The sequence below is a fragment of the Anomaloglossus baeobatrachus genome, chromosome 9, assembly GCF_048569485.1.
Source record: "Anomaloglossus baeobatrachus isolate aAnoBae1 chromosome 9, aAnoBae1.hap1, whole genome shotgun sequence".
Classification (NCBI taxonomy): domain Eukaryota; kingdom Metazoa; phylum Chordata; class Amphibia; order Anura; family Aromobatidae; genus Anomaloglossus; species Anomaloglossus baeobatrachus.
In genome coordinates, this window is record NC_134361.1 from 47,532,924 (window position 1) to 47,554,460 (window position 21,537).

General features: G+C 47.3%; 1 protein-coding gene across 2 annotated transcripts in view; it reads right to left on the minus strand.

Annotated features, from left to right (window-relative positions):
• Positions 1 to 21,537, minus strand: part of PPP1R37 (protein phosphatase 1 regulatory subunit 37) — a 98,247-nt gene that overhangs the window by 46,392 nt on the left and 30,318 nt on the right. For both annotated transcript variants that reach the window (XM_075323680.1, XM_075323681.1), the window contains 6 exons: positions 18,708 to 18,805; positions 18,254 to 18,299; positions 15,161 to 15,261; positions 14,848 to 14,967; positions 7,681 to 7,831; positions 5,013 to 5,168 (listed from right to left, as the gene is read on the minus strand). In XM_075323680.1, the coding sequence (XP_075179795.1) occupies positions 5,013 to 5,168; positions 7,681 to 7,831; positions 14,848 to 14,967; positions 15,161 to 15,261; positions 18,254 to 18,299; positions 18,708 to 18,805 (672 nt within the window). The remainder of the gene's footprint in view (positions 1 to 5,012; positions 5,169 to 7,680; positions 7,832 to 14,847; positions 14,968 to 15,160; positions 15,262 to 18,253; positions 18,300 to 18,707; positions 18,806 to 21,537) is intronic.

Genomic DNA, 21,537 nt, shown 5'->3' on the forward strand with positions numbered 1-21,537 from the left:
CTGGTAGTGCCCACGGTTGGCCTACCGTGAGATGCCACAGATCCGGGTACCACGACCTTCTTGGCCAGTCTGGAGCGACGAGAATGGCTCGATGGCAGTCGGACCTGATTTTCCTGAGAACTCTGGGTAACAATGCTAGAGGTGGGAACACATAGGGTAGTCGGAATTGCGACCAATCCTGAACCAAGGCGTCTGCCGCCAGCGCTCGGTGATCGTGAGACCGTGCCATGAAAACTGGGACCTTGTTGTTGTGCCGTGACGCCATCAGATCGACGTCCGGCGTCCCCCAGCGGCAACAGATCTGCTGAAACACGTCCGGGTGAAGGGACCATTCTCCTGCGTCCATGCCCTGGCGACTGAGAAAGTCTGCTTCCCAGTTTTCCACGCCTGGAATGTGAACTGCGGATATGGTGGACGCTTTGCTTTCCACCCACGTCAAAATCCGCCGGACTTCTTGAAAGGCTTGGCGACTGCGTGTTCCCCCTTGGTGGTTGATGTACGCCACCGCCGTGGAATTGTCCGACTGAATCCGAATCTGCTTGCCTTCCAGCCATTGTTGGAAGGCTCGCAGAGCAAGATAGACTGCTCTGATTTCCAGAACATTGATCTGCAGGGTGGACTCTTCCTGAGTCCACGTCCCCTGAGCCCTGTGGTGGAGAAACACCGCTCCCCACCCTGATAGGCTCGCATCCGTCGTGACCACTGCCCAGGATGGGGGTAGGAACGACTTTCCCTGTGACAATGAGGTGGGGAGAAGCCACCAACGCAGAGAGTCCTTGGCAGTCTGAGAGAGGGAGACAGTCCTGTCGAGGGACGTCGATTTCCCATCCCATTGGCGTAGAATGTCCCATTGTAGAGGGCGCAGATGAAACTGCGCGAACGGGACCGCCTCCATCGCTGCTACCATCTTTCCTAGGAAATGCATGAGGCGCCTCAGTGAGTGCGACTGACTCTGAAGGAGAGATTGCACTCCTGTCCGTAGCGAACACTGCTTGTCCAGTGGAAGCTTCACTATCGCTGAGAGAGTATGAAACTCCATGCCAAGATAAGTCAGAGATTGGGTCGGGGTTAGATGAGACTTTGGAAAGTTGATAATCCACCCGAAACTCTGGAGAGTGTCTAGTGCCACCTTCAGACTGTGTTGGCATGCCTCTTGAGAGGGTGCCTTTATAAGCAGGTCGTCTAGATACGGGATGACCGAGTGACCCTGCGAGTGCAGAACAGCTACTACTGCTGCCATGACCTTGGTGAAGACCCGGGGGGCTGTTGCCAGACCGAAAGGTAACGCTACGAACTGCAGGTGTTCGTCGTGTATGACGAAGCGTAGGAAACGCTGATGCTCTGGCGCAATCGGCACGTGGAGATACGCATCTTTGATATCTATTGATGCTAGAAAATCTCCTTGAGACATTGAGGCTATGACGGAGCGTAGGGATTCCATCCGGAACCTCCTGACTTTTACGTGTCTGTTGAGCAACTTTAGATCCAGGACGGGTCGATACGATCCGTCCTTTTTTGGGACCACAAACAGATTGGAGTAAAAACCGTGACCTTGTTCCTGAAGAGGGACGGAGGTCACCACTCCTTCCGCCTTTAGAGCGGCCACCGCCTGCAACAGAGCATCGGCTCGGTCTGGTGGTGGAGAAGTTCTGAAGAAACGAGTTGGCGGACGAGAACTGAACTCTATCCTGTACCCGTGAGACAGAATATCCCTCACCCAACGGTCTTTGACGCGTGACAGCCAAATGTCGCCAAAGTGGGAAAGCCTCCCACCGACCGAGGGTGTGGGAATCGGAGACTGCAAGTCATGAGGACGCCGTCTTGGCAACGGTTCCTCCGGCTGTCTTTTTTGGGCGTGACTGAGACCTCCAAGAATCTGAGCGTCTCTGATCTTTTTGAGTCTTTTTTGACGAGGAGAATTGGGACCTGCCCGGTCCTCGAAAGGACCGATAACCAGACTGACCCCTCCTCTGTTGGGGTTTGTTTTGTCTGTGTTGCGGTAAGGATGAGTCCTTACCCTTGGAGTGTTTGATGATTTCATCCAAACGCTCTCCAAACAATCGGTCACGAGAAAAAGGCAAATTGGTTAAGCACTTCTTGGAATGAGAATCTGCCTTCCAGTGTCTCAACCACAGGGCCCTACGCAAAACAACGGAGTTGGCTGACGCCACTGCCGTGCGGCTTGTAGCGTCAAGAACAGCATTAATCGCGTACGACGCGAATGCCGCCATTTGCGAGGTCAATGGTGCTACCTGCGGGGCAAATGCACGTGTGACTGAGTCGACTTGCACAAGCCCGGCTGAGATAGCTTGGAGTGCCCATACGGCAGCAAAAGATGGCGCTAACGACGCTCCAATAGCTTCATAGATGGATTTCAGCCAGAGCTCCATCTGCCTGTCAGTGGCATCTTTAAGTGCCGCTCCATCTTCAACTGCAACCAAGGATCTAGCTGCAAGCCTGGAAATTGGAGGATCCACTTTTGGACACTGGGTCCAACCCTTGACCACCTCAGGGGGAAAAGGATAGCGTGTATCTTTAAGCCGTTTAGAAAAACGCCTTTCCGGATAAGCGTGGGGTTTCTGGATTGCGTCTCTAAAGTCAGCGTGGTCCAGAAAAGTGCTTAATGTACGCTTAGGATATCTGAAATGGATTCTCTCGTGCTGCGAAGCTGACTCCTCTACAAGAGGAGCTGGTGGGGAAATATTTAACATCTTATTGATGGACGCTATAAGATCATTAACTATGGCGTCACCATCTGGTGTATCTAGATTGAGAGCGGTCCCAGGATCAGAATCCTGATCAGTTACGTCCGCCTCATCACCCATAGATTCATCTCGCTGGGATCCTGACCATTGAGATGAATGTGAAGGCCCCTCATAGCGAGCCCGCTTAGGTTGCCTGGGGCCATCGTCCGAGTCAGAGTCTTCACCCTGAGGTGTATGTGCCCGTCCCGGAGCTTGGAAGTAATTCAGCTGAGGGGGACCAGGGGGCAATGATTGCACAGTGTCCGTGGCCTGAAGTACAGGCCTAGCTCGCAATGTGTCAAGAATTTGTGACATAGTGAGAGACATTCTGTCAGCAAAAGCCGTAAACTCAGTTCCTGTCACCTGGACAGCATTCACAGGTGGTACACCCTGGGTCACGTCCAGCAGAGGTCCCGACTGTGCAAGTGCCGCAGGGGCCGAGCACTGCACACAATGGGGGTCAGTGGAGCCTGCCGGTAGAAAAGTCCCACATGCGGTACAGGAAGCATATAATGTCTGTGCCTTGGCACCCTTGCGTTTTGTGGACGACATGCTGCTGGCTCTCTGCAATGTGAGAGAGTCTATAGCCAAAGGGCGACCAGCGCTATGCAGTACAAAGTATTTGCAGGAACAAAATACTAAGATTACTACTGGCACAAGAGGGGGTGAGCCCAGAGGGCTGCTTACCGCCCGCTGAATAGCGGGTAAGAGGCGCAGAATTCCTTGTCTGGGTCTCCCCGGCTCCCCTCTGTAGTTCAGCGTGTCAGCAGGAATGGCTGCCGGCGTCTGTGGAGAGGGGCGGCCCGTGGGAGTTCCCAAACAAAAGTGCGGGAAACAGTGTCCCCTCTGTGCCTATTGTGAGGGCTGGAGTATGTAAAAACGACTCCAGCCCTCAGCGCTGATGCACTGACCAGCGTCCCGCCCCTCTCCTGACTGGCAGGTCTGGGGGCGGGAACGAACGGAACTAGGCCGCAAAAGCCGGGGACTCGAGTTGTCAGCGCGGCCGCCGTAAAAGCGCGGCCCGCGCTGAAGTCCCCGGCGCACCAGAAGTGCCAGCCGCGCCGCAGTCCCAGCGGCCGGCGCGACCGGTCCCCAAAAGTGTGCCTGCTTCAGCGAGCTGAATGAGGCCATGGCACAAGCGCCGCAGCGCTGATGTCCCCGGCGCACTACAACACCCAGCATGCTGCGGTGTGAGCGCCAAATGCACGGGGACACAGAGTACCTTGAGGAAGCAGGGCCATGTCCCTGATGTACTCCGCTCCATCCAGCATCTTCTCCAGGGGCTGTAGATGGAGCACGGTCTCAGTGCCTGGAGACCAGTAAATCCCACTTCACCCAGAGCCCTGTAAAAAGGGATGGGGAAGGAATCAGCATGTGGGCGCCAGCCACCGTACCCGCAATGGGTACCTCAACCTTATAAACACCTCCGACATACAGTGGGGTGAGAAGGGAGCATGCTGGGAGCCCTGTATGGGCCCTCTTTTCTTCCATCCGATAGAGCCAGCAGCTGCTGCTGACTAAAAACAATGGAGCTATGCGTGCGTGTCTGACCTCCTTCGCACAAAGCTAAAACTGAGGAATCCGTACTCCTACGGGAGGGTGTATAGCCAGAAGGGGAGGGGCCTTACACTTTTAAGTGTAGTTCTTTGTGCGGCCTCCAGAGGCAGTAGCTATACACCCACTGTCTGGGTCTCCCAATTAGGAGCGAAAAAGAAAACAAGCCCTCATATGGCAGGATTGACGGAAAAATAAAAAAAAAAGTTACAGCTCTCGGAAGAAAAGGGAGCAAAAAACAAAAACGGAAAGTGCCCCGGGGCTGAAGGGGTTAATAACAATGTGTCCCTCTCTGGTATAAGACATCAGATCGCAGATATCAAGGTATCATATTATTGAAAATCCTATGTCCCACATGCCCATATAAAAACGGGCTGTCCTGCTGACAAAAAAAACCCCAAAAAAACCCCATAACATACGGACATCATCACCCACGCATGTCCCAACAACACACAAGCAAGTCTTAAAGGGTTATTCCCAAAACTATCCGTTGCAGCCTTGACAGCTGAGGCTCCAGCAATTCTGAGAATGGGTCTACGCGAAGCCTTGACTGAATGCATTATCTATGAGACTTTCTGGCAGTCCCACGGACAATGAATAGAAGGGAAGTCGCGCATGTGCACCTCTGCTGCGCATTCTCAGCATCGCTGATCGTCCCAACGGTTGTATTAACTTTCATAAGGAAAGCTATGGCGTTATGACACGATTACCTACCAGAGTCCATTATGTGGTTGTTCCGCAGGTCCAGGATCTGTATGCAGCTGTTGAACTTTAATACATTTCCCAGTTGGGCTGAGTCCTGTAAGCTGTTCAGACGGTTGTCAGCGAGGTAAAGCTCCCGTAATACTATGTTCATTTTTAAAGCCGTGGCTGGTGGAAGAAAAAATAACAAAAAAAAAAAACACATAAAAAACAGGGCAATTTGTTAATAATGCACACTATATATTTGGAGCAAAAAGGCCTCTGAGTGCAGACGAGACATTTCTGTGCCAGTTATATTGGATAGTAATGTGTCCAATGTAGGGAGAAGTCTAAGGCTGCTTTCACACATCCGGTTTTTTGCTCTGCGGCACAATACGGCGCTCTGAGGAAAAACCGCAACCGTTTTTTTTTTGCCGCCGGTTGCGATTTTTTTTTTGCATAGACTTACATTAGTGCCGTATTGTGCCGCATGGGCTTGCGGTCGGTCCTGTTTTTGCCGCATGCGGCAGATTTAGCCGATGCCGCGGCCGGATGGAACGTTGCCTGCAACGTTTTTTGCTCCGGCAAAAAAAAAAAGCATCGCACCGCGATGCAGAAAAAAAACACATCCGGCCACCGCATCCGGTTTCTTCCACTGTGCATGCTCATAGCGTGCCGCAACCGGAAAAAAACGGACGGGCCGCATGTAAAAACTTATGCAAAGGATGCGGTGTTTTTTGCCGCATCCGTTGCATAGGTTTCACAGCCGGATTGAGCCGCAGTGCTCAAACCGGATGTGTGAAAGTAGCCTTAGCCATCATATGCACTTTGGTTACTGGGGCACACAGGGTCGCACTCTCCAAAATGAACGTATTAAAAAGATACAAGGCGAGGAAAACCGAAAGGCATCTATTAATGAAAACCGTAAAATTACGGTACTCAAGAGCAAAAGGTGACCGAGTCCTGCAATGCAAGAACAGGCACGAAGCAGCAAAACTGAACTTAGGCTATGTGCGCACAGCTTTTTTTGGCTGCAAAAACAAAAAAAAAAAACAAAACACACCTGCGGCAAAAACGCACCGATAAAAACGCACGCGTTTTTACCGCGTTTCGATGCGTTTTTCCAAAACATTGCATGGGTGAAAAACGCAGTAAAACGCGGGAAAGAATTGACATGTCCATTTTTTTTAGCTCAAAAACGCAGCTAAAGAAACAAAAAAACAAAAAACACGTTTTGTGCGGACAGCAAAAATGAAAAGTCAGACTTTGATGGGGAAGCAAAGTTATGCAGTTTTGAGCCCAAAAACACACCCGAAAAACGTGCAAAAACGCTCAGTGCACACATAGCCTAAGACAACACAATCTCCACAAGGTAGTGACAGATAGCGCTGTCACCTAATTACACAACAACGCGTTTCTATGTGTTTTTCTATCCAGAAAAGAATGGAGCAGAATAAAAACACGAGCAAAACAAATATCTGATATCAAAGATCTGCAGCGTGTCAATGGTTTGTGTTTTTGCGACATTTTCAATTCGGGAGTTCATTTTCTAAAAACAAAAAAACACAAACAAGAGCTGCTGCATTTTAGATGCATTAGTATACCAAAAAATTCAGGGAAGTAGGTGACAAACTCTAGTGCCACCTATTGGAGGTAGCAAGCAATGCTTAAAGTCAAAAGTGGCCCTTTAACGAGCCTTAGTATTTATGCCAGATCAGAACCTCAATTTGCAGACACGGTGTTTCAGGGTGATTGCCCCTCGTCAGTGCAAAGTATGAGATCTGATCTGGCTATATGAAAAGACTCGGTCACTTAACTTTTAGGATTGTTACTTCCAAATAGGTGGCGCTTGAGTTCAACTCCTTCCTCCCTGAAGAGACAATTTGCAGATTCCTCAGAGGAGCATTGCAGCTATAAGACTCCTCACTGCGATGCCAGATTGGTGTGTCCATCTCCGCAAGGAGAAAAGACTACACCAAAAAACACAAGTGTGACTTTTTATAGGAGGGACGTGAAGTCACAGTGGCTGGAAAGATCCGACAAAACGCATAAAACCCTGAAACGCGTCTGCAGCCTTGTACTATGCCCCATCCAGTACAAGGCTGCAGACGCGTTTCAGGGTTTTATGCGTTTTGTCGGATCTTTCCAGCCACTGTGACTTCACGTCCCTCCTATAAAAAGTCACACTTGTGTTTTTTGGTGTAGTCTTTTCTCCTTGCGGAGATGGACACACCAATCTGGCATCGCAGTGAGGAGTCTTATAGCTGCAATGCTCCTCTGAGGAATCTGCAAATTGTCTCTTCAGGGAGGAAGGAGTTGAACTCAAGCGCCACCTATTTGGAAGTAACAATCCTAAAAGTTAAGTGACCGAGTCTTTTCATATAGCCAGATCAGGCATAGGCATAGTCAGCATCCGCTCCTTTCATTGTCTATGGGACTGATGGAAGCTGCGCCATAGACTCATAGAAAATGAACGGAGTGGAGACTGAGCATGTGTGCACCTCAGCTCCATTCAGGATGGGGCTGCAGACCTGTTCTTGGGATTGCTAGGGGTACCAGCATTCGGACCCCTAAATCAACAAGTTCTCCCTAATCCAGTCGATACGGGATGACTTGGTAATTTGGGGATTACCCTTTAATGAGCTGTGAATGTGGTATCTGTCCAATGCTGGTGGAGCTCCAAGTGAGTGCAATGACTTACCCAGTAACATCAGGGGTCTTCCAGAGAGACTGGTGTTTTCAAGGTGAAGGACAGTTAAGCTGCTGCTGATGCGCAGCGCCCGAGCCACAAATGGTGCGGAGTGGTCTAGCAATGGGGTATTCCGAGCGTCCAAATACTGCAGGCAGTTTGTCTGTACGAAAATGATATAGCAACGTGAAAAGTAAAAAAAAAAAAAAAAAAAATAATAATATCTATATACTGATATATCTATCTATAATTTATATATATATATATATATATATATATATATATATATATATATATATATATATATATATATATATATATATATATATATATATATATATATATATATATATATATATATTATATATATATATATATATATATATATATATATATATATATATATATATATATATATATCTATCTCTATCTATCTTTATTAAGGCAAGGTTCCAGCAGGGTTATTTTTTCTTTTAATCTAAGGATGCTGCCTCTAGTTTTAAGCTCACCCTCAGGCATCTTTACCTTTTACCAAAGTCGCTCTGGTGCTGCAGCGCCCCCTTCTGCCTGCACCTTCTGAGTGGCCGGAAGTCACAAGTTATGTCACAAACTAATAATGCAAGTCTATGAGAGCCAGGAGGAGGCTCTCATAGACTTATATTGAGCTGTGATCTCTGGCACACTCCATGAAACACTGGAACAGCTGGCAACTCACAGACCGCAGGAGACTGACAGGAGCGGCGTCAATAACAGATGAAGAAGGTGGAGGGCGAGTATATAACCGGAGACATTAGAAACACCACCTCAGCAGTAAAATAAAATAAAAATAAAATAAGAAGGGAATTTTGTTACTTACCGTAAATTCCTTTTCTTCTAGCTCTTATTGGGAGACCCAGACGATTGACGATTGGGGTATAGCTACTGCCCTCTGGAGGCCACACAAAGCACTACACTAAAAAGTGCAAGGCCCCTCCCCCTCTGGCTATACCCCCCCGTGGTATCACGGGTTCTCCAGTTTTAGTGCCAAAGCAAGAAGGAGGAAGCCAATAACTGGTTTAAACAAATTAACTCCGAATAACGTCGGAGAACTGAAAAACCGTTCAACATGAACAACATGTGTACCCGCAAACAACCAAGAAATCCCGAAGGACAACAGGGCGGGTGCTGGGTCTCCCAATAAGAGCTAGAAGAAAAGGAATTTACGGTAAGTAACAAAATTCCCTTCTTCTTCAGCGCTCTATTGGGAGACCCAGACGATTGGGACGTCCAAAAGCTGTCCCTGGGTGGGTAAAGAGATACCTCATGTTAGAGCTGCAAAACAGCCCTCCCCTACGGGGATGTCACTGCCGCCTGCAGGACTCTTCTACCTAAGCTGGCATCCGCCGAAGCATAGGTATGCACCTGATAATGTTTGGTGAAAGTGTGCAGACTCGACCAGGTAGCTGCCTGGCACACCTGTTGAGCCGAAGCCTGGTGTCGTAGCGCCCAGGACGCACTCACGGCTCTGGTTGAATGGGCTTTCAGCCCTGAAAGAACCGGAAGCCCTGCAAAACGGTAGGCTTCCAGAATTGGTTCTTTGATCCATCGAGCCAGGGTGGCTTTAGAAGCCTGCAACCTCTTGCGCGTACCAGCGACAAGGGCATCGGAACGGCGTACGGGCGCCGTGCGTGAAATGTAGATTCTGAGTGCTCTCACCAGATCTAGCAAACGTAAATCATTCTCATACCGGTGAACCGGATGAGTGCAAAAAGACGGTAAGGAGATATCCTGATTAAGATGAAACGAGGATACTACCTTAGGGAGAAACCCCGGAATGATGCGCAGCACTACCTTGTCCTGGTGAAACACCAGGAAGGGAGCCTTGGATGACAGAGCTGCCAGCTCAGACACTCGCCGAAGCGATGTGATCGCAACGAGAAACGCCACCTTCTGTGACAGGCGAGAAAAGGAAACTTCCTTCAGAGGCTCGAAAGGCGGCTTCTGGAGAGCAACTAGAACCCTGTTCAGATCCCATGGATCCAACGGCCGCTTGTACGGGGGTACGATATGACAAACCCCCTGCGGGAACGTGCGCACCTTAGAAAGACGTGCTAGACGCTTCTGAAAAAACACGGATAGTGCTGAGACTTGCCCTTTGAGGGAGTCTAGCGACAAGCCCTTTTCTAACTCCTATTGTAGGAAGGAAAGAAAGATAGGCAATGCAAATGGCCAGGGAGACACTCCCTGAGTAGAGCACCAGATTAAGAAAACCTTCCACGTTCTGTGGTAGATCTTAGCAGACGTGGGCTTCCTAGCCTGTCTCATGGTGGCAACGACCCCTTGGGATAATCCTGAAGACGCTAGGATCCAGGACACACAAGCCACACAGTCAGGTCCAGGGCCGCAGAATTCCGATGGAGAAAACGGCCCTTGAGACAGTAAGTCTGGTCGGTCTGGTAGTGACCCCGGTCGGCCGACCGTGAGATGCCACAGATCCGGGTACCACGATCTCCTCGGCCAGTCTGGTGCGACGAGTATGACGCGGCTGCAATCGGATCTGATTTTTGCGCAGTACTCTGGGCAAGAGTGCCAGAGGTGGAAACACATGTGAGCCGGAACTACGACCAATCTTGCACTAAGGCGTCTGCCGCCAGAGCTCTGTGATCGCGCGATCGTGCCATAAATGCCGGGACCTTGTTGGTGTGCCGAGACGCCATTAGGTCGACGTCCGGCCCCCCCCAGCGGCAACAGATTTCCTGAAACACGTGCGGGTGAAGGGACCATTCCCCCGCGTCCATGCCCTGGCGACTGAGGAATTCTGCTTCCCAGTTTTCTACGCCCGGGATGTGAACTGCGGATATGGTGGATGCTGTGTCCTCCACCCACATGAGGATTCGCCGGACTTCCTGGAAGGCTGCTGACTGCGTGTCCCTCCTTGGTGGTTGATGTATGCCACCGCTGTGGAGATGTCCGACTGGATTCGGATCTGCTCCCCTCTAGCCACTTTTGGAAAGCTAATAGGGTAAGATACCCTGCCCCGATTTCCAGCACATCGAACTGAAGGGTGGACTCCTGCTGAGTCCACGTCCCCTGAGCCATGTGGCGGAGACAAACTGCTCCCCACCCTGACAGACTCGTATCTGTCGTGACCACTGCCCAGGATGGGGGCTATGGCAATGAGGTGGGAATAAGCCACTATTGCAGAGAGTCCTCGGCCGTCAGGGAAAGGGAGACTTCCCGTCCAGGGAGGTTGACTGCCCATCCCATTGGCGGAGAATGTCCCATTGCCGTTGGCGCAGATGAAACTGCGCAAAGAGAACTGCCTCGATGGCTGCCACCATCTTCCTTAGGAAGTGCATGAGGCGCCTTAAGGGGTGCGACTGGCCTTGAAGGAGAGACTGCACCCCTGTCCGCAGTGAACGCTGCTGGTTCAGCGGAAGCTTCACTATGGCTGATAGAGTATGAAACTCCATGCCGAGATACGTTAGTGATTGAGTCGGAGACAGATTTGACCTTGCCAAATTGATGATCCACCCGAAAGTCTGGAGAGTCTCCAGCGTAACATTCAGGCTGCGTTGGCATGCCTCGAGGTTGCTTTGACGAGTAGATCGTCCAAGTACGGAATCACCGGGTGTCCGTGAGAGTGCAAGACTGCTACCACTGCTGCCATGACCTTGGTGCCCACCCGTGGGGCTGTCGCCAGACTGAATGGCAGAGCTACGAACAGAAGATGTTCGTCTCCTATCACAAAACGTAGAAAACGTTGGTGCTCCGTAGCAATTGGCACGTGGAGATAGGCATCTTTGATGTCTGTTGAGGCAAGGAAGTCTCCTCGAGACATTGAGGCAATGACGTATCGGAGGGATCCCATCCGGAACCGCCTGGCGTTCGCATGCTCGTTGAGCAGTTTCAGATCCAGAACAGGACGGAAGGAACCGTCCATTTTTGGAGCCACAAAGAGATTGGAGTACAAACCCTCGCCCTCGTTCCTGAGGGGGGACAGGGATCACCACTCCTTCTGCTCTTAGAGCGTCCACCGCCTGCAGCAGGGCATCTGCTCGGTGGAGAGGTGGGGCCGTTCTGAAGAATGGAGTCGGAGGACGAGAACAGAACACTGTCCTGTGCACGTGAGCACAATGTCCGTCACCCACCGGTCTGTGACCTGTGGCAGCTAAATGTCGCCAAAGGCGGGGGAGTCTGCCATCAACCGCGGATGCGGAGAGAGAGAGAGAGAGCTGAGAGTCCTGAGGAGACCGCCTTGGTAGCGGTTCCTCCGACTGCCTTCCTTGGGCGAGATTGAGCCCGGCCGGAATCTGAGCCCGTCTGAGGTTTTGTAGCCCTTTTGCACGAGGACAATTGGGACCTGCCGGAGCTTGGGAAGGACCGAAACCTCGACTGTACTTTTAGGACAGCATTAACAGGGTAAGTCGCAGTGCAGACATTGCGGGGTTACGGACGCCTCTGCGGTACAGATGTCCCTGCTCAAGGTCAGCTGCGCAAGAACAGCAGAAAAGGTTAGGTTGCCAATACGGCTGTGGATGCCGGAGCAACCGACACGCCGATAGCCTCCTAGACAGATTTCAACCAGAGTCCATCTGTCTGTGAATGGCATCTTGAAGTGAAGCCCCATCTCCAGTGCAACTATGGCTCTATATGCAAGCCTGGAGATTGGAGAATCCACCTTTGGACCCTGGGTCCAGCGCTGACCACGTCAGGGGAAAAAAGGGATAACGTGTATCCTAAAAACGTTTGGAGAAGACGCTTATCTGGTAAGCGTGGTGTTCCTGGACTGCTTCTCTGAAGTCAGCGTGGCCAGAAAAATACTCAATATCTGCGTGAGACACTGAAAAGGAACTTCTCCTGTTCGTCTCCTATCTCCACTGGGGGAGCTGAGGGAGAAAGATCCAACCTTCCATTGATGGACGGTATAGGATCATTCCGTATGGCGTTACCACCCGGTGTATCCGGATTGAGAGCGATGTCAGTATCAAAGCCCTGAAGAGCTGCCTTTTGTTCAAGTAGATTGCCCATGGGTGCAAGTCTCTATATTATGACTACTCCGTCCCTGTCCATGGACAGGGTTGACAGGAAGTTTCTTTGGCCACAACTAGTAGAGCCCCGGCAGACGAAGTGCTAGAGATCCCGGCAGACAACGTGCTACAGGGGAGCATGCACACTGAAATCTGTGTTGCTTTTTAGCCGCTGCCGACTAGCTATCTAGAAGTATATAGCCAAGATTGGTGACCGTACATTGCAATGTATAGCATACAGGCATAAAGTACAAATGACCACTGCAGCACAAGCAATACAAGCAGCATAGAAGCCTGTGCCCTGGCTCCCCTGCTCTTCTGCTGCTGTATACTAGTCATCTAGGGGAATATAGCCCAGAAGAGTGACCCTACAGTGCAATGTATAGCATACAAGCACAAGTACAAATGAACACTGCAGCACATGCAATCCAAGCAGCATAGAAGCCTGTGCCCTGGCACCTCTGCTCTTCTGCTGCTGTAGACTGGTCATCTAGGGGAATATAGCCCAGAAGAGTGACCATACAGTGCAATGTATAGCATACAAGCACAAGTACAAATGCACACTGCAGCCCATGCAATACAAGCAGCATAGAAAAAAACCTGTGCCCCAGCACCCTTGGTTTTCTGCTGCTGTAGTCTAGCCATTCCAGGAGAATATAGCTAAGACTAGCGACTGTACAGTGCAGTGTATAGCATACAAGCATAAACACAAATGAACACCTCAGTCGTGCAAAACAAGCAGCCTAGAAAGCCTGTGCCTTAGCACACCTGCTTTCCTGCTGCTGATGTGTCGCTCCCCAAGCGGGCATATAGCGACCTATGTAGTTAAAAACAACACATGTATACACTGCAGTTATATCGTGGTCAGCACTATGTGTGCCTCTTACCGCCCGCCTATAAGCGGGTGTATGATCGCCACTGTCCTGCCTTGGTGCCCCGAGCTCCGCAGTAATGGCTGCCGGCTTCTTCCCCAGCTCGTGTGAGGAGGGGCGGGCCGTGGGCGTGCCCCCAAGGCAGAGCGGGAATCCGGCGTCCGACAGAGTGCAGTGAGAGGGCTGGAGCATGTAAAAAGGCTCCAGCCCTCGGCGCTGCTGATTGCTCAGCGCCTGTCCCCTTCCCTGAGTGACAGGGAGGGGGCGGGAACGAAGCGGCACTAGGCCGCAGAAGCCGGGGACTGGAGTTATAAGCGCCGCCGCCGTAAAAGCGCGGTCGGCGCCCAGTCCCCGGCGAACTACAAGTCCCAGCCGCGCCGCCGCTCCCGGAGCGTCCGGCGCGGTAGTTCCCAAAACACAAAGTCACTCAGCAAAGCTGCAGTGACTGTAACCCTTTACTGTCCCCGGCGCACTAGCACACCCAGCAAGTCTGGAGTGTGCTGTGCCTGTGTGTACGGGGACACAGAGTACCTGTAATGGTGCAGGGCCATGTCCCTGAACGGTACTCCAGCTCCGTATCCAGCAGGTTCAAATGGGTCTGTGGATGGAGCCCGGCGTCAGAGCTTTGAGGCCGGCAGGATCCCACTTCCTCAGAGCCCCCCAGGGGGATGTGGAAGGAAAGCAGCATGTGGGCTCCAGCCTCCGTACCAGCAATAGGTACCTCAACCTTACAACACCATCCAGGGGTGAGAAGGGAGCATGCTGGGAGCCCTATATGGGCCCTCTTTTCTTCCATCCGAAATAGTCAGCAGCTACTGCTGACTAAAATCTGTGGAGCTAAGCGTGGATGTCTGACCTCCTTCGCACACAAAGCTAAAACTGGAGAACCCGTGATACCACGGGGGGGGTATAGCCAGAGGGGGAGGGGCCTTGCACTTTTTAGTGTAGTGCTTTGTGTGGCCTCCAGAGGGCAGTAGCTATACCCCAATCGTCAATCGTCTGGGTCTCCCAATAGAGCGCTGAAGAAAACTGCTGAAGTGATGTTTTAAGAATTTCTATTGATTATAATATGTGTACCATTATAGTGCAATTTTTGTACACATGACTGCGGCCAGTAGGTGGCGCTACTCCAAGGTATTGTACTGGACGATATCCAGTATAAACTGTACATCATCTTTATCAGGATACGGTCAAACTACTAATAATGTACTTTTACTATCAAATACAAGAAGATTAACGCCCTAAACAAAAACGGCAACCTGCTCAAAGAATCCGTCACACGACGGGGCGACCCTTACCTTCCGCATCATGTGCGCGGCGGCCTGCCAGCCCCGAGTGCCGATGTGCTTGTTAAAGGAGATATTGAGATGCGTCGCTGACTCATAATACTCAATCATGTCGAATAAAGCGGAGGCTCCCTGCACAAAGAGGGAAAAGGGGTGAAGAAGCTGAAGGCCTGACTGCAGCAAGTACCAGTGCCAACAATAAGACCAGTGTCAGGCTTCCTTAGCTCCTATTCACTTTAAAAGGGAAGGTCAAGGACTCCATTTACAATCTCGGAGTCCCAGGGGTTAAACCACGAGGATCATACTACCATTCACTGCCACTTACATCCTCGTCTAGGTTTGTCTGCTCCAAATCCACCATTTTAAACTGCACTCGCTTAAAGATTTCCTCCAGGGCCTCGCATGCTTTATGGTCCAATTTCTCCCCTATGGAAAAAATATATATGTATTTTATCAAAACGGTCTACACTGCGCTCTGATCTGTGCAGGAAGGGGGAGGAGGTCAGCTGTGACCATTACCAACTGTGAATGGATGAACATAATCCTTCTGTGGGACTGCTGACTTGTGAATCCTTACAGTGCGCACCATACTCACGGTCAGGATTCTCTGATGCTGGGAACGGGCGGTCATGTGACAGAAAGTATGTGAATTACAAACTTCCAGCCGCATTCCAACTAGACATCTGTGCTGGCACAATTCATTTGTATTGAATGAGGCCGTGCACGTCTAGCCAGCATGTGATCGAATGTATGCAAATCACATACTTGCAATCACGTACCCGCCCACCCCCAGCAAGAGAGAGTCCTGACAGTGCACACATTGCCTGGACAACCCTCTTAAAAACATTTCCCAATTTGTCTAAAATCGATAATGTGTAAATAAGCATTTAAAAAAAAATAAATAAATACAATTCCAGAGTCTGAAATTTGCTGATATAGTTCCCCAATTGTATTTTGATAAATTCTCAGAATGTCCCCTTCATGTATCTGAGGTTGGGGCAAAAATGGCTTTTAGGCTATGTACCCGCAGGTTTGTCCGCAGGTTTACCGCAGTTGCTCCCCGGAATCCGCAGCTATCCATTGCTGACGTATTTCTGCGGAGTTGCTGCGATAAACCTGCGGAAACAGTGCGGATTTCGGGCAGAATTCCCGCCCTGTATCTCCATAGTGGAGGAGCGGGAATTCCGCAGATAATTCCGCAGGAATAATTGACATCCAGTTACGTGCGGCTGCGGGAAATCCACAGCATATTCCGCAGCTGCACATACCACAGCATGGACACAGCACTCCCCAAATCCCATAGGATAACATGGGGAGTGTCTGAACTTGCTAGAACATGCGGCTTTATCTGGAAAAGCCACATAAATCCGCAGGTTTTCCGTGGCAAAATCTGTGGGTACACTGTCCTGTGGGCACAGAGGCTAAGGCTAGGTTCACACACTGCGTTTTTTTGACGCTGCGTTTCTGTGGCAAAAACCGCACAAAAACACACCCGCGTCAAAAAAACGCGGCAATAAGCGCACGCGATTTGGTGCGTTTTTTGCTGCATTTTTGCTCACTGCGTCTTTATGCGTTTTTTATCAGTGAACAAAAAAAAAAAAAGATCTGATGTCATTTCCTTCTTCAATGTGTTCTTCATTCTCCACCAGTGTATGCAGGAGAGCAGACAGCTGCAGAACTACAAGGCTCAGCATACTCCATCCAATAGTGTATGCACGAGAGCAGACAGCAGCTGCAGAACTACACGGCGCAGCATGCTCCATCAAGGACTGTATGCTGGAGGGAGAGTCAGGGGGAGCAGACCTACAAGGATCAGCATCCTCCATCCAATAGTGTATGCAGGAGAGCAGACAGCAGCTGTCGAACTACAAGGCTCAGCATCCTCCATCCAATAGTGTATGCAGGAGAGTATATTCTAAGAGGAATGTTAATGGACACCAGAGGAAACGTGCGTTTTCAAAACAGAACTTCCAACTTTTTAAAAGGAAGATTTTAAAAAAGTTTCCCTGTGGTTTCTTCGCCAAACCTGCCTGATAAAAAAACAAAAACCACTAAAACCCTTCAAATATTTAAAGAGTAGAAGTCAGCGTCTGGACTTATCTCTTTTAGTAAACAATTCCATTCCCTATACTATAACATTGCTGGGGCTTATTTTCTAGGAGCGATATAATGTGTTCCTTTCTGATGCTCCGTAGAAATCACTTTGACAAATGCAGAGGTATCACCTGGTTATAAATTCACTCAATATTCTAGGAAAAAAATAGGAACATCCTGGAAAAACCAAAACACAAAACTCCGGAATCATAATTTAATTGCAAATATAATGGATTACTAAACACAGCTATGTCGGGAGAGGCGATACGTCTCCTTCCACCCCGTAAAAAGGGAACCTGTCACCAGATTTTTACCTATTAAACTAAAAGTCTCCCCTTCTGCAGCTCCTGGGCTGCATTATATGAAGGTGCACCTTGGCCCTGACTCCCCTTCCAGACCCCAAAAATAACTGCATAAAACTTGTCCGTTAGGTATGCTAATGACCTGTGTTGCTGGAAATTATCGTTTGTTGCGCTTCCACCCCCCCCCAAATTTTCTTCTTTTAACGGCTATAACTTTTTAAATGTGCCACTAATTCAGCCGTATAAGGGCATATTTTTTCATTTATTTATTTTTTTTTTACAGGAGGAGTTGTAGTTATGAAAGACACAAAACAGGAATAGAAAAAAAAAGGAAAAATTTGATGTGCGCTTAACTGAAAGGGGAGGGAAGTGATATGTTCGGTAAAAATTAAAAGTTTGCATAAATTTTCCAGGTCAGTACAATTAAGGAGTTTAAAAAAAAAAAAAAAAAAATTTAAAAAAATTGAAAACTTACATATTTGTTTTTTGTTTTTAGATAATGAAAAGCTTTTTGGATATTTATAAAATATATAAATAAAAAAATAAATAAAATTTGTTTTGTGTTGTTATTTGTCCAAGAGCTGAAACTTTATTTTATCGTTGATGGATCTGTCTGAGGGCTTAACGTTTGTGTTTTTTTTTTTTTGTTTTATTGACAAAAAAAAAAAAAAAGAAGGACAAAACAATCAATTCTGGGATTTTGATCTTCTGTCTGTGCCCAGTTTAACATTCATGTTGACTTTCTATTTGATAGAACAGACTTACGATTTGGTCACAACCTATATGCTTTTTTTTACTTGATCAATTTCCTTATAAAAAAAAAAAAAAGGGGGGGGGGGGTGGATAAAGGACGGGGGGGGGGGGGGGTGGAGGATTTTAACATTGTGTTCATTTCTGATTGCTCCCATGGAAATATATAGATAGATTGACGGATGGGAATATAATGACAGGTTCAGACTGCAGTCACCAAAAATTCCAGGTGCCCCCTGAAAGCTTCCCGCCTGCAGTAACAGAAGTCTTACCCTTCAGATCTAGGCTGTCGACTCTCCCTGAAAGATCGGTCAGATCCTGAAAGACACAGAGCAATCGAGAATTACATTGCGATAAACTGTCGACAATGTAGTAAAGCATTTGCTCTTTCTTTAGCTGGCCAAACACATACAAAAAACACACCACTGTTGGACAAATACTTCTTTGACCGTCGCCTTCATCTCCCGATTTTGACATAAACATGCACACTCGACTGCAGATTAATTATAATAGAGAAAGCAGCATAGCAATCTGTTAGGATTGGGCAGATTTAAATCAACATGCCCTACCCCATGTCCCCCAACCACAACAGCTGATTTGACTGACATTTACCTTATGTGTGTGGCCAGCTTCATTCAAGCTTTATTGCCGGCTAGTGCCAGTAAGGCATTTATGGCCACTTTAGCACATTTTTTGCATATTACACATGTACGCTGCAGACTTTACCTGAAGCTGACGGATAAGTTTAGGAATCTGTTTACAGTTCAGTTTCTGGCAGGCTTGTGTATAGGACGCGATGACATCTTCCACAGTGACATTCTGGGCTGAAGAGAAAGACAGAAGAAACGTTAATATTTCCTTGGGTGTCAAGCCTCTGGCAGACTGCCCCGGTCATTAAATGTGAGTTTTGCACTTGAAGGCTCCATCCATAAGAGGAAGAAACCCGCAGTGGATTTTGCTGCAAACACATCACATACGTCCATCATTCTATATAGAACCTATGAAGTGGATAAGTGAAAAATACTACACCAGGTCAAATTTCCACAAAAAAATAAAATTAATAACAACAAAAATAATATTTTTTTTTTATATAATAAATATATATTATTATTATATACATATACATATATATATATGTGTGTGTGTATATATTATATACATATACATATATATATATAATGTGTATATATATATATATATATATATATATATATATATATAATGTGTATATATATATATGTATATATATATATATACACATTATATATATTATATATATATATATATATATATATATATTTATATATATATATATATATATATATATATATATATATACATATATATATATATATATATACATATATATATATATACATACACACACACACACACACACACACACACACGTACATATATATACACACACACACGTTTCACATTCAGTGATATCTTGCTTCATCAGGGAGTGACTCCCTGATGAAGCAAGATGTCACTGAATGTGAAACGTACGTCGGAGTCTCGTACATTGGGTAATGCTCCTTGTCACCCACGGACCTACCTGCACTTCACATGGCACTTTTCCCTTACTGCTTTTGAACGCAATTCCTTTATGATAGGTCAGCAGTTCTTTGAAATTCTAATGTGTAACAATGTATCTCTTATTCAAGTACATGGATATTTTTGTGATGAAGGATTTTGATTAGCTGTCCTTTACCTTGTACATCTGTTTCTTGGGTAATGATACACACGTGTTAATACTACTGCTGGCTTCTTTATTCTGCTTGAGACACGGTAATGTGTTTACTTAATGCTTTTTGCAGAGATATATAACTAGAATTACAGTTTCTATCATTAGCACTACGTTGATGTATATGACGGTGTTTCAGGTGGAAGTTTGATTCCCATTTCTGTGAAGTGTTGTTGTTCGGTCCCTTTGCCTACCTTTTATATCTGGTCCCCCCTCTGTGCCACATACTTGCCCTGGTCTTTGTAGACCCTGTCTATTATATTGATGATCTTTATTAATAAAATAAATTTTTTGAAGCATTTCAACTCTTTTCTCTGTTTAATATACATATATATTTTTTATATTATTATTATTTAATAATAATAATAATAATACATATGGATGGGATTTGATAAGGTCTCATCCACTTCGCTGGGACTGTGACCAAAGTGGATTTTTTGCACTTTGTAAACAAATTCTAAAATAATTATTTAGGGACGTGGAACAATGGATATACCCTCTGCCACTTGAAAGCTTGCCACAGGGTGTGAGGAAAAAAAAATAAAATAAAATAAAAAATGAATAAGTGTTGGCTCTGTATAGTGGACCATACAATCTCCTAGAACCTTAGGCAGCTGAGTTCGGTGCCAAAAACAAAAAAAAAAACAAAAAAACAACACACCACACAAACACAACATACACACAAAACAACAACCCAACATGACCAGAACCAAAAGACAAAAAAAAAAATAAAAATAAAAATAAAAAAATGCCTACAGACAACCAGAATTGATCTTGGGACAAAAAGAACGAGGAGTAGGGAGAGAAAACTGCGTCTACCAATATATTCAAAGAGAACGTCATTTTACGGTAAGTCCAAAAATCCATATTTCTCATTGCTAGCACTAGCATTGGGGACGCAAGACCGTGGGATGTTTGTAAACTATCTTAATTATTGGGGGGGGAAAAAAAAAACAAAACAAAAACAACAGACAATGGCTGGCCATGGAGGACCACCAAACAGAGTGACCGACTGGCATTAGTATAAACCATAGATTGCTTCTTGTAGAATCTGATGAAGTTGTGGACAGAAGCTTAGATGACAGCCTAGCGGACCTGAAACTTTATTCCCAGCAGAGATTTGTCTTTGGCCTTGTAGACCTCCAGAACTGCTGGCTCGATCCATTTGGAAGTGGTCTTCTAGGAGGCAAAAAGGCCGTTGTGTGCTCTATTAGGAATCAAAAAGAGAATCAGAATGCTGGAAGGCTTCTGTGACAGAAAGGTAGGCCCTACCAAGATCCAGATGGTGGACAGAACACTGAATAGGAAATGGGCAAAGAAAAAGAAGGGAGGATAATATCTTTGTTGATATGGAAAGTAGAGCCCAACTTTGGAAGAAGGGATGGCAAAGTAGTAACACCACCTTTATCCTGTTTGAGAACGAGAAAGCTTTGAAGGAAAGGGCAGCATGTTCAGACACCCTGCGAATGGAAGTTATCACCACCAGAAATGCCACCTTCTATGAAAGGAACCTTAGGGAGATGCTGTAGAAAGACTTAAAGTTGAGACTCCTCAAGCACAAACAAAAAAAGGTTGAAGTCCCAAGGTTCCACTAGATGTCTGTACGGAGGAATGCAATGAACCACCCCTTAAAAGTAAGTTGTTAACTTGTTTGTTTGTCAAAAGCTAGTGAATGCTGATAAAGTATGGAAAGGGCAGAAACCTGTTTTGTCAGGGAGGCAAGGCTTAAGGCCCAGTCACACTAAACAACTTACCAGCGATCCCAACAACGATCCAACCTGATAGGGATCGCTGGTAAGTTGCTAG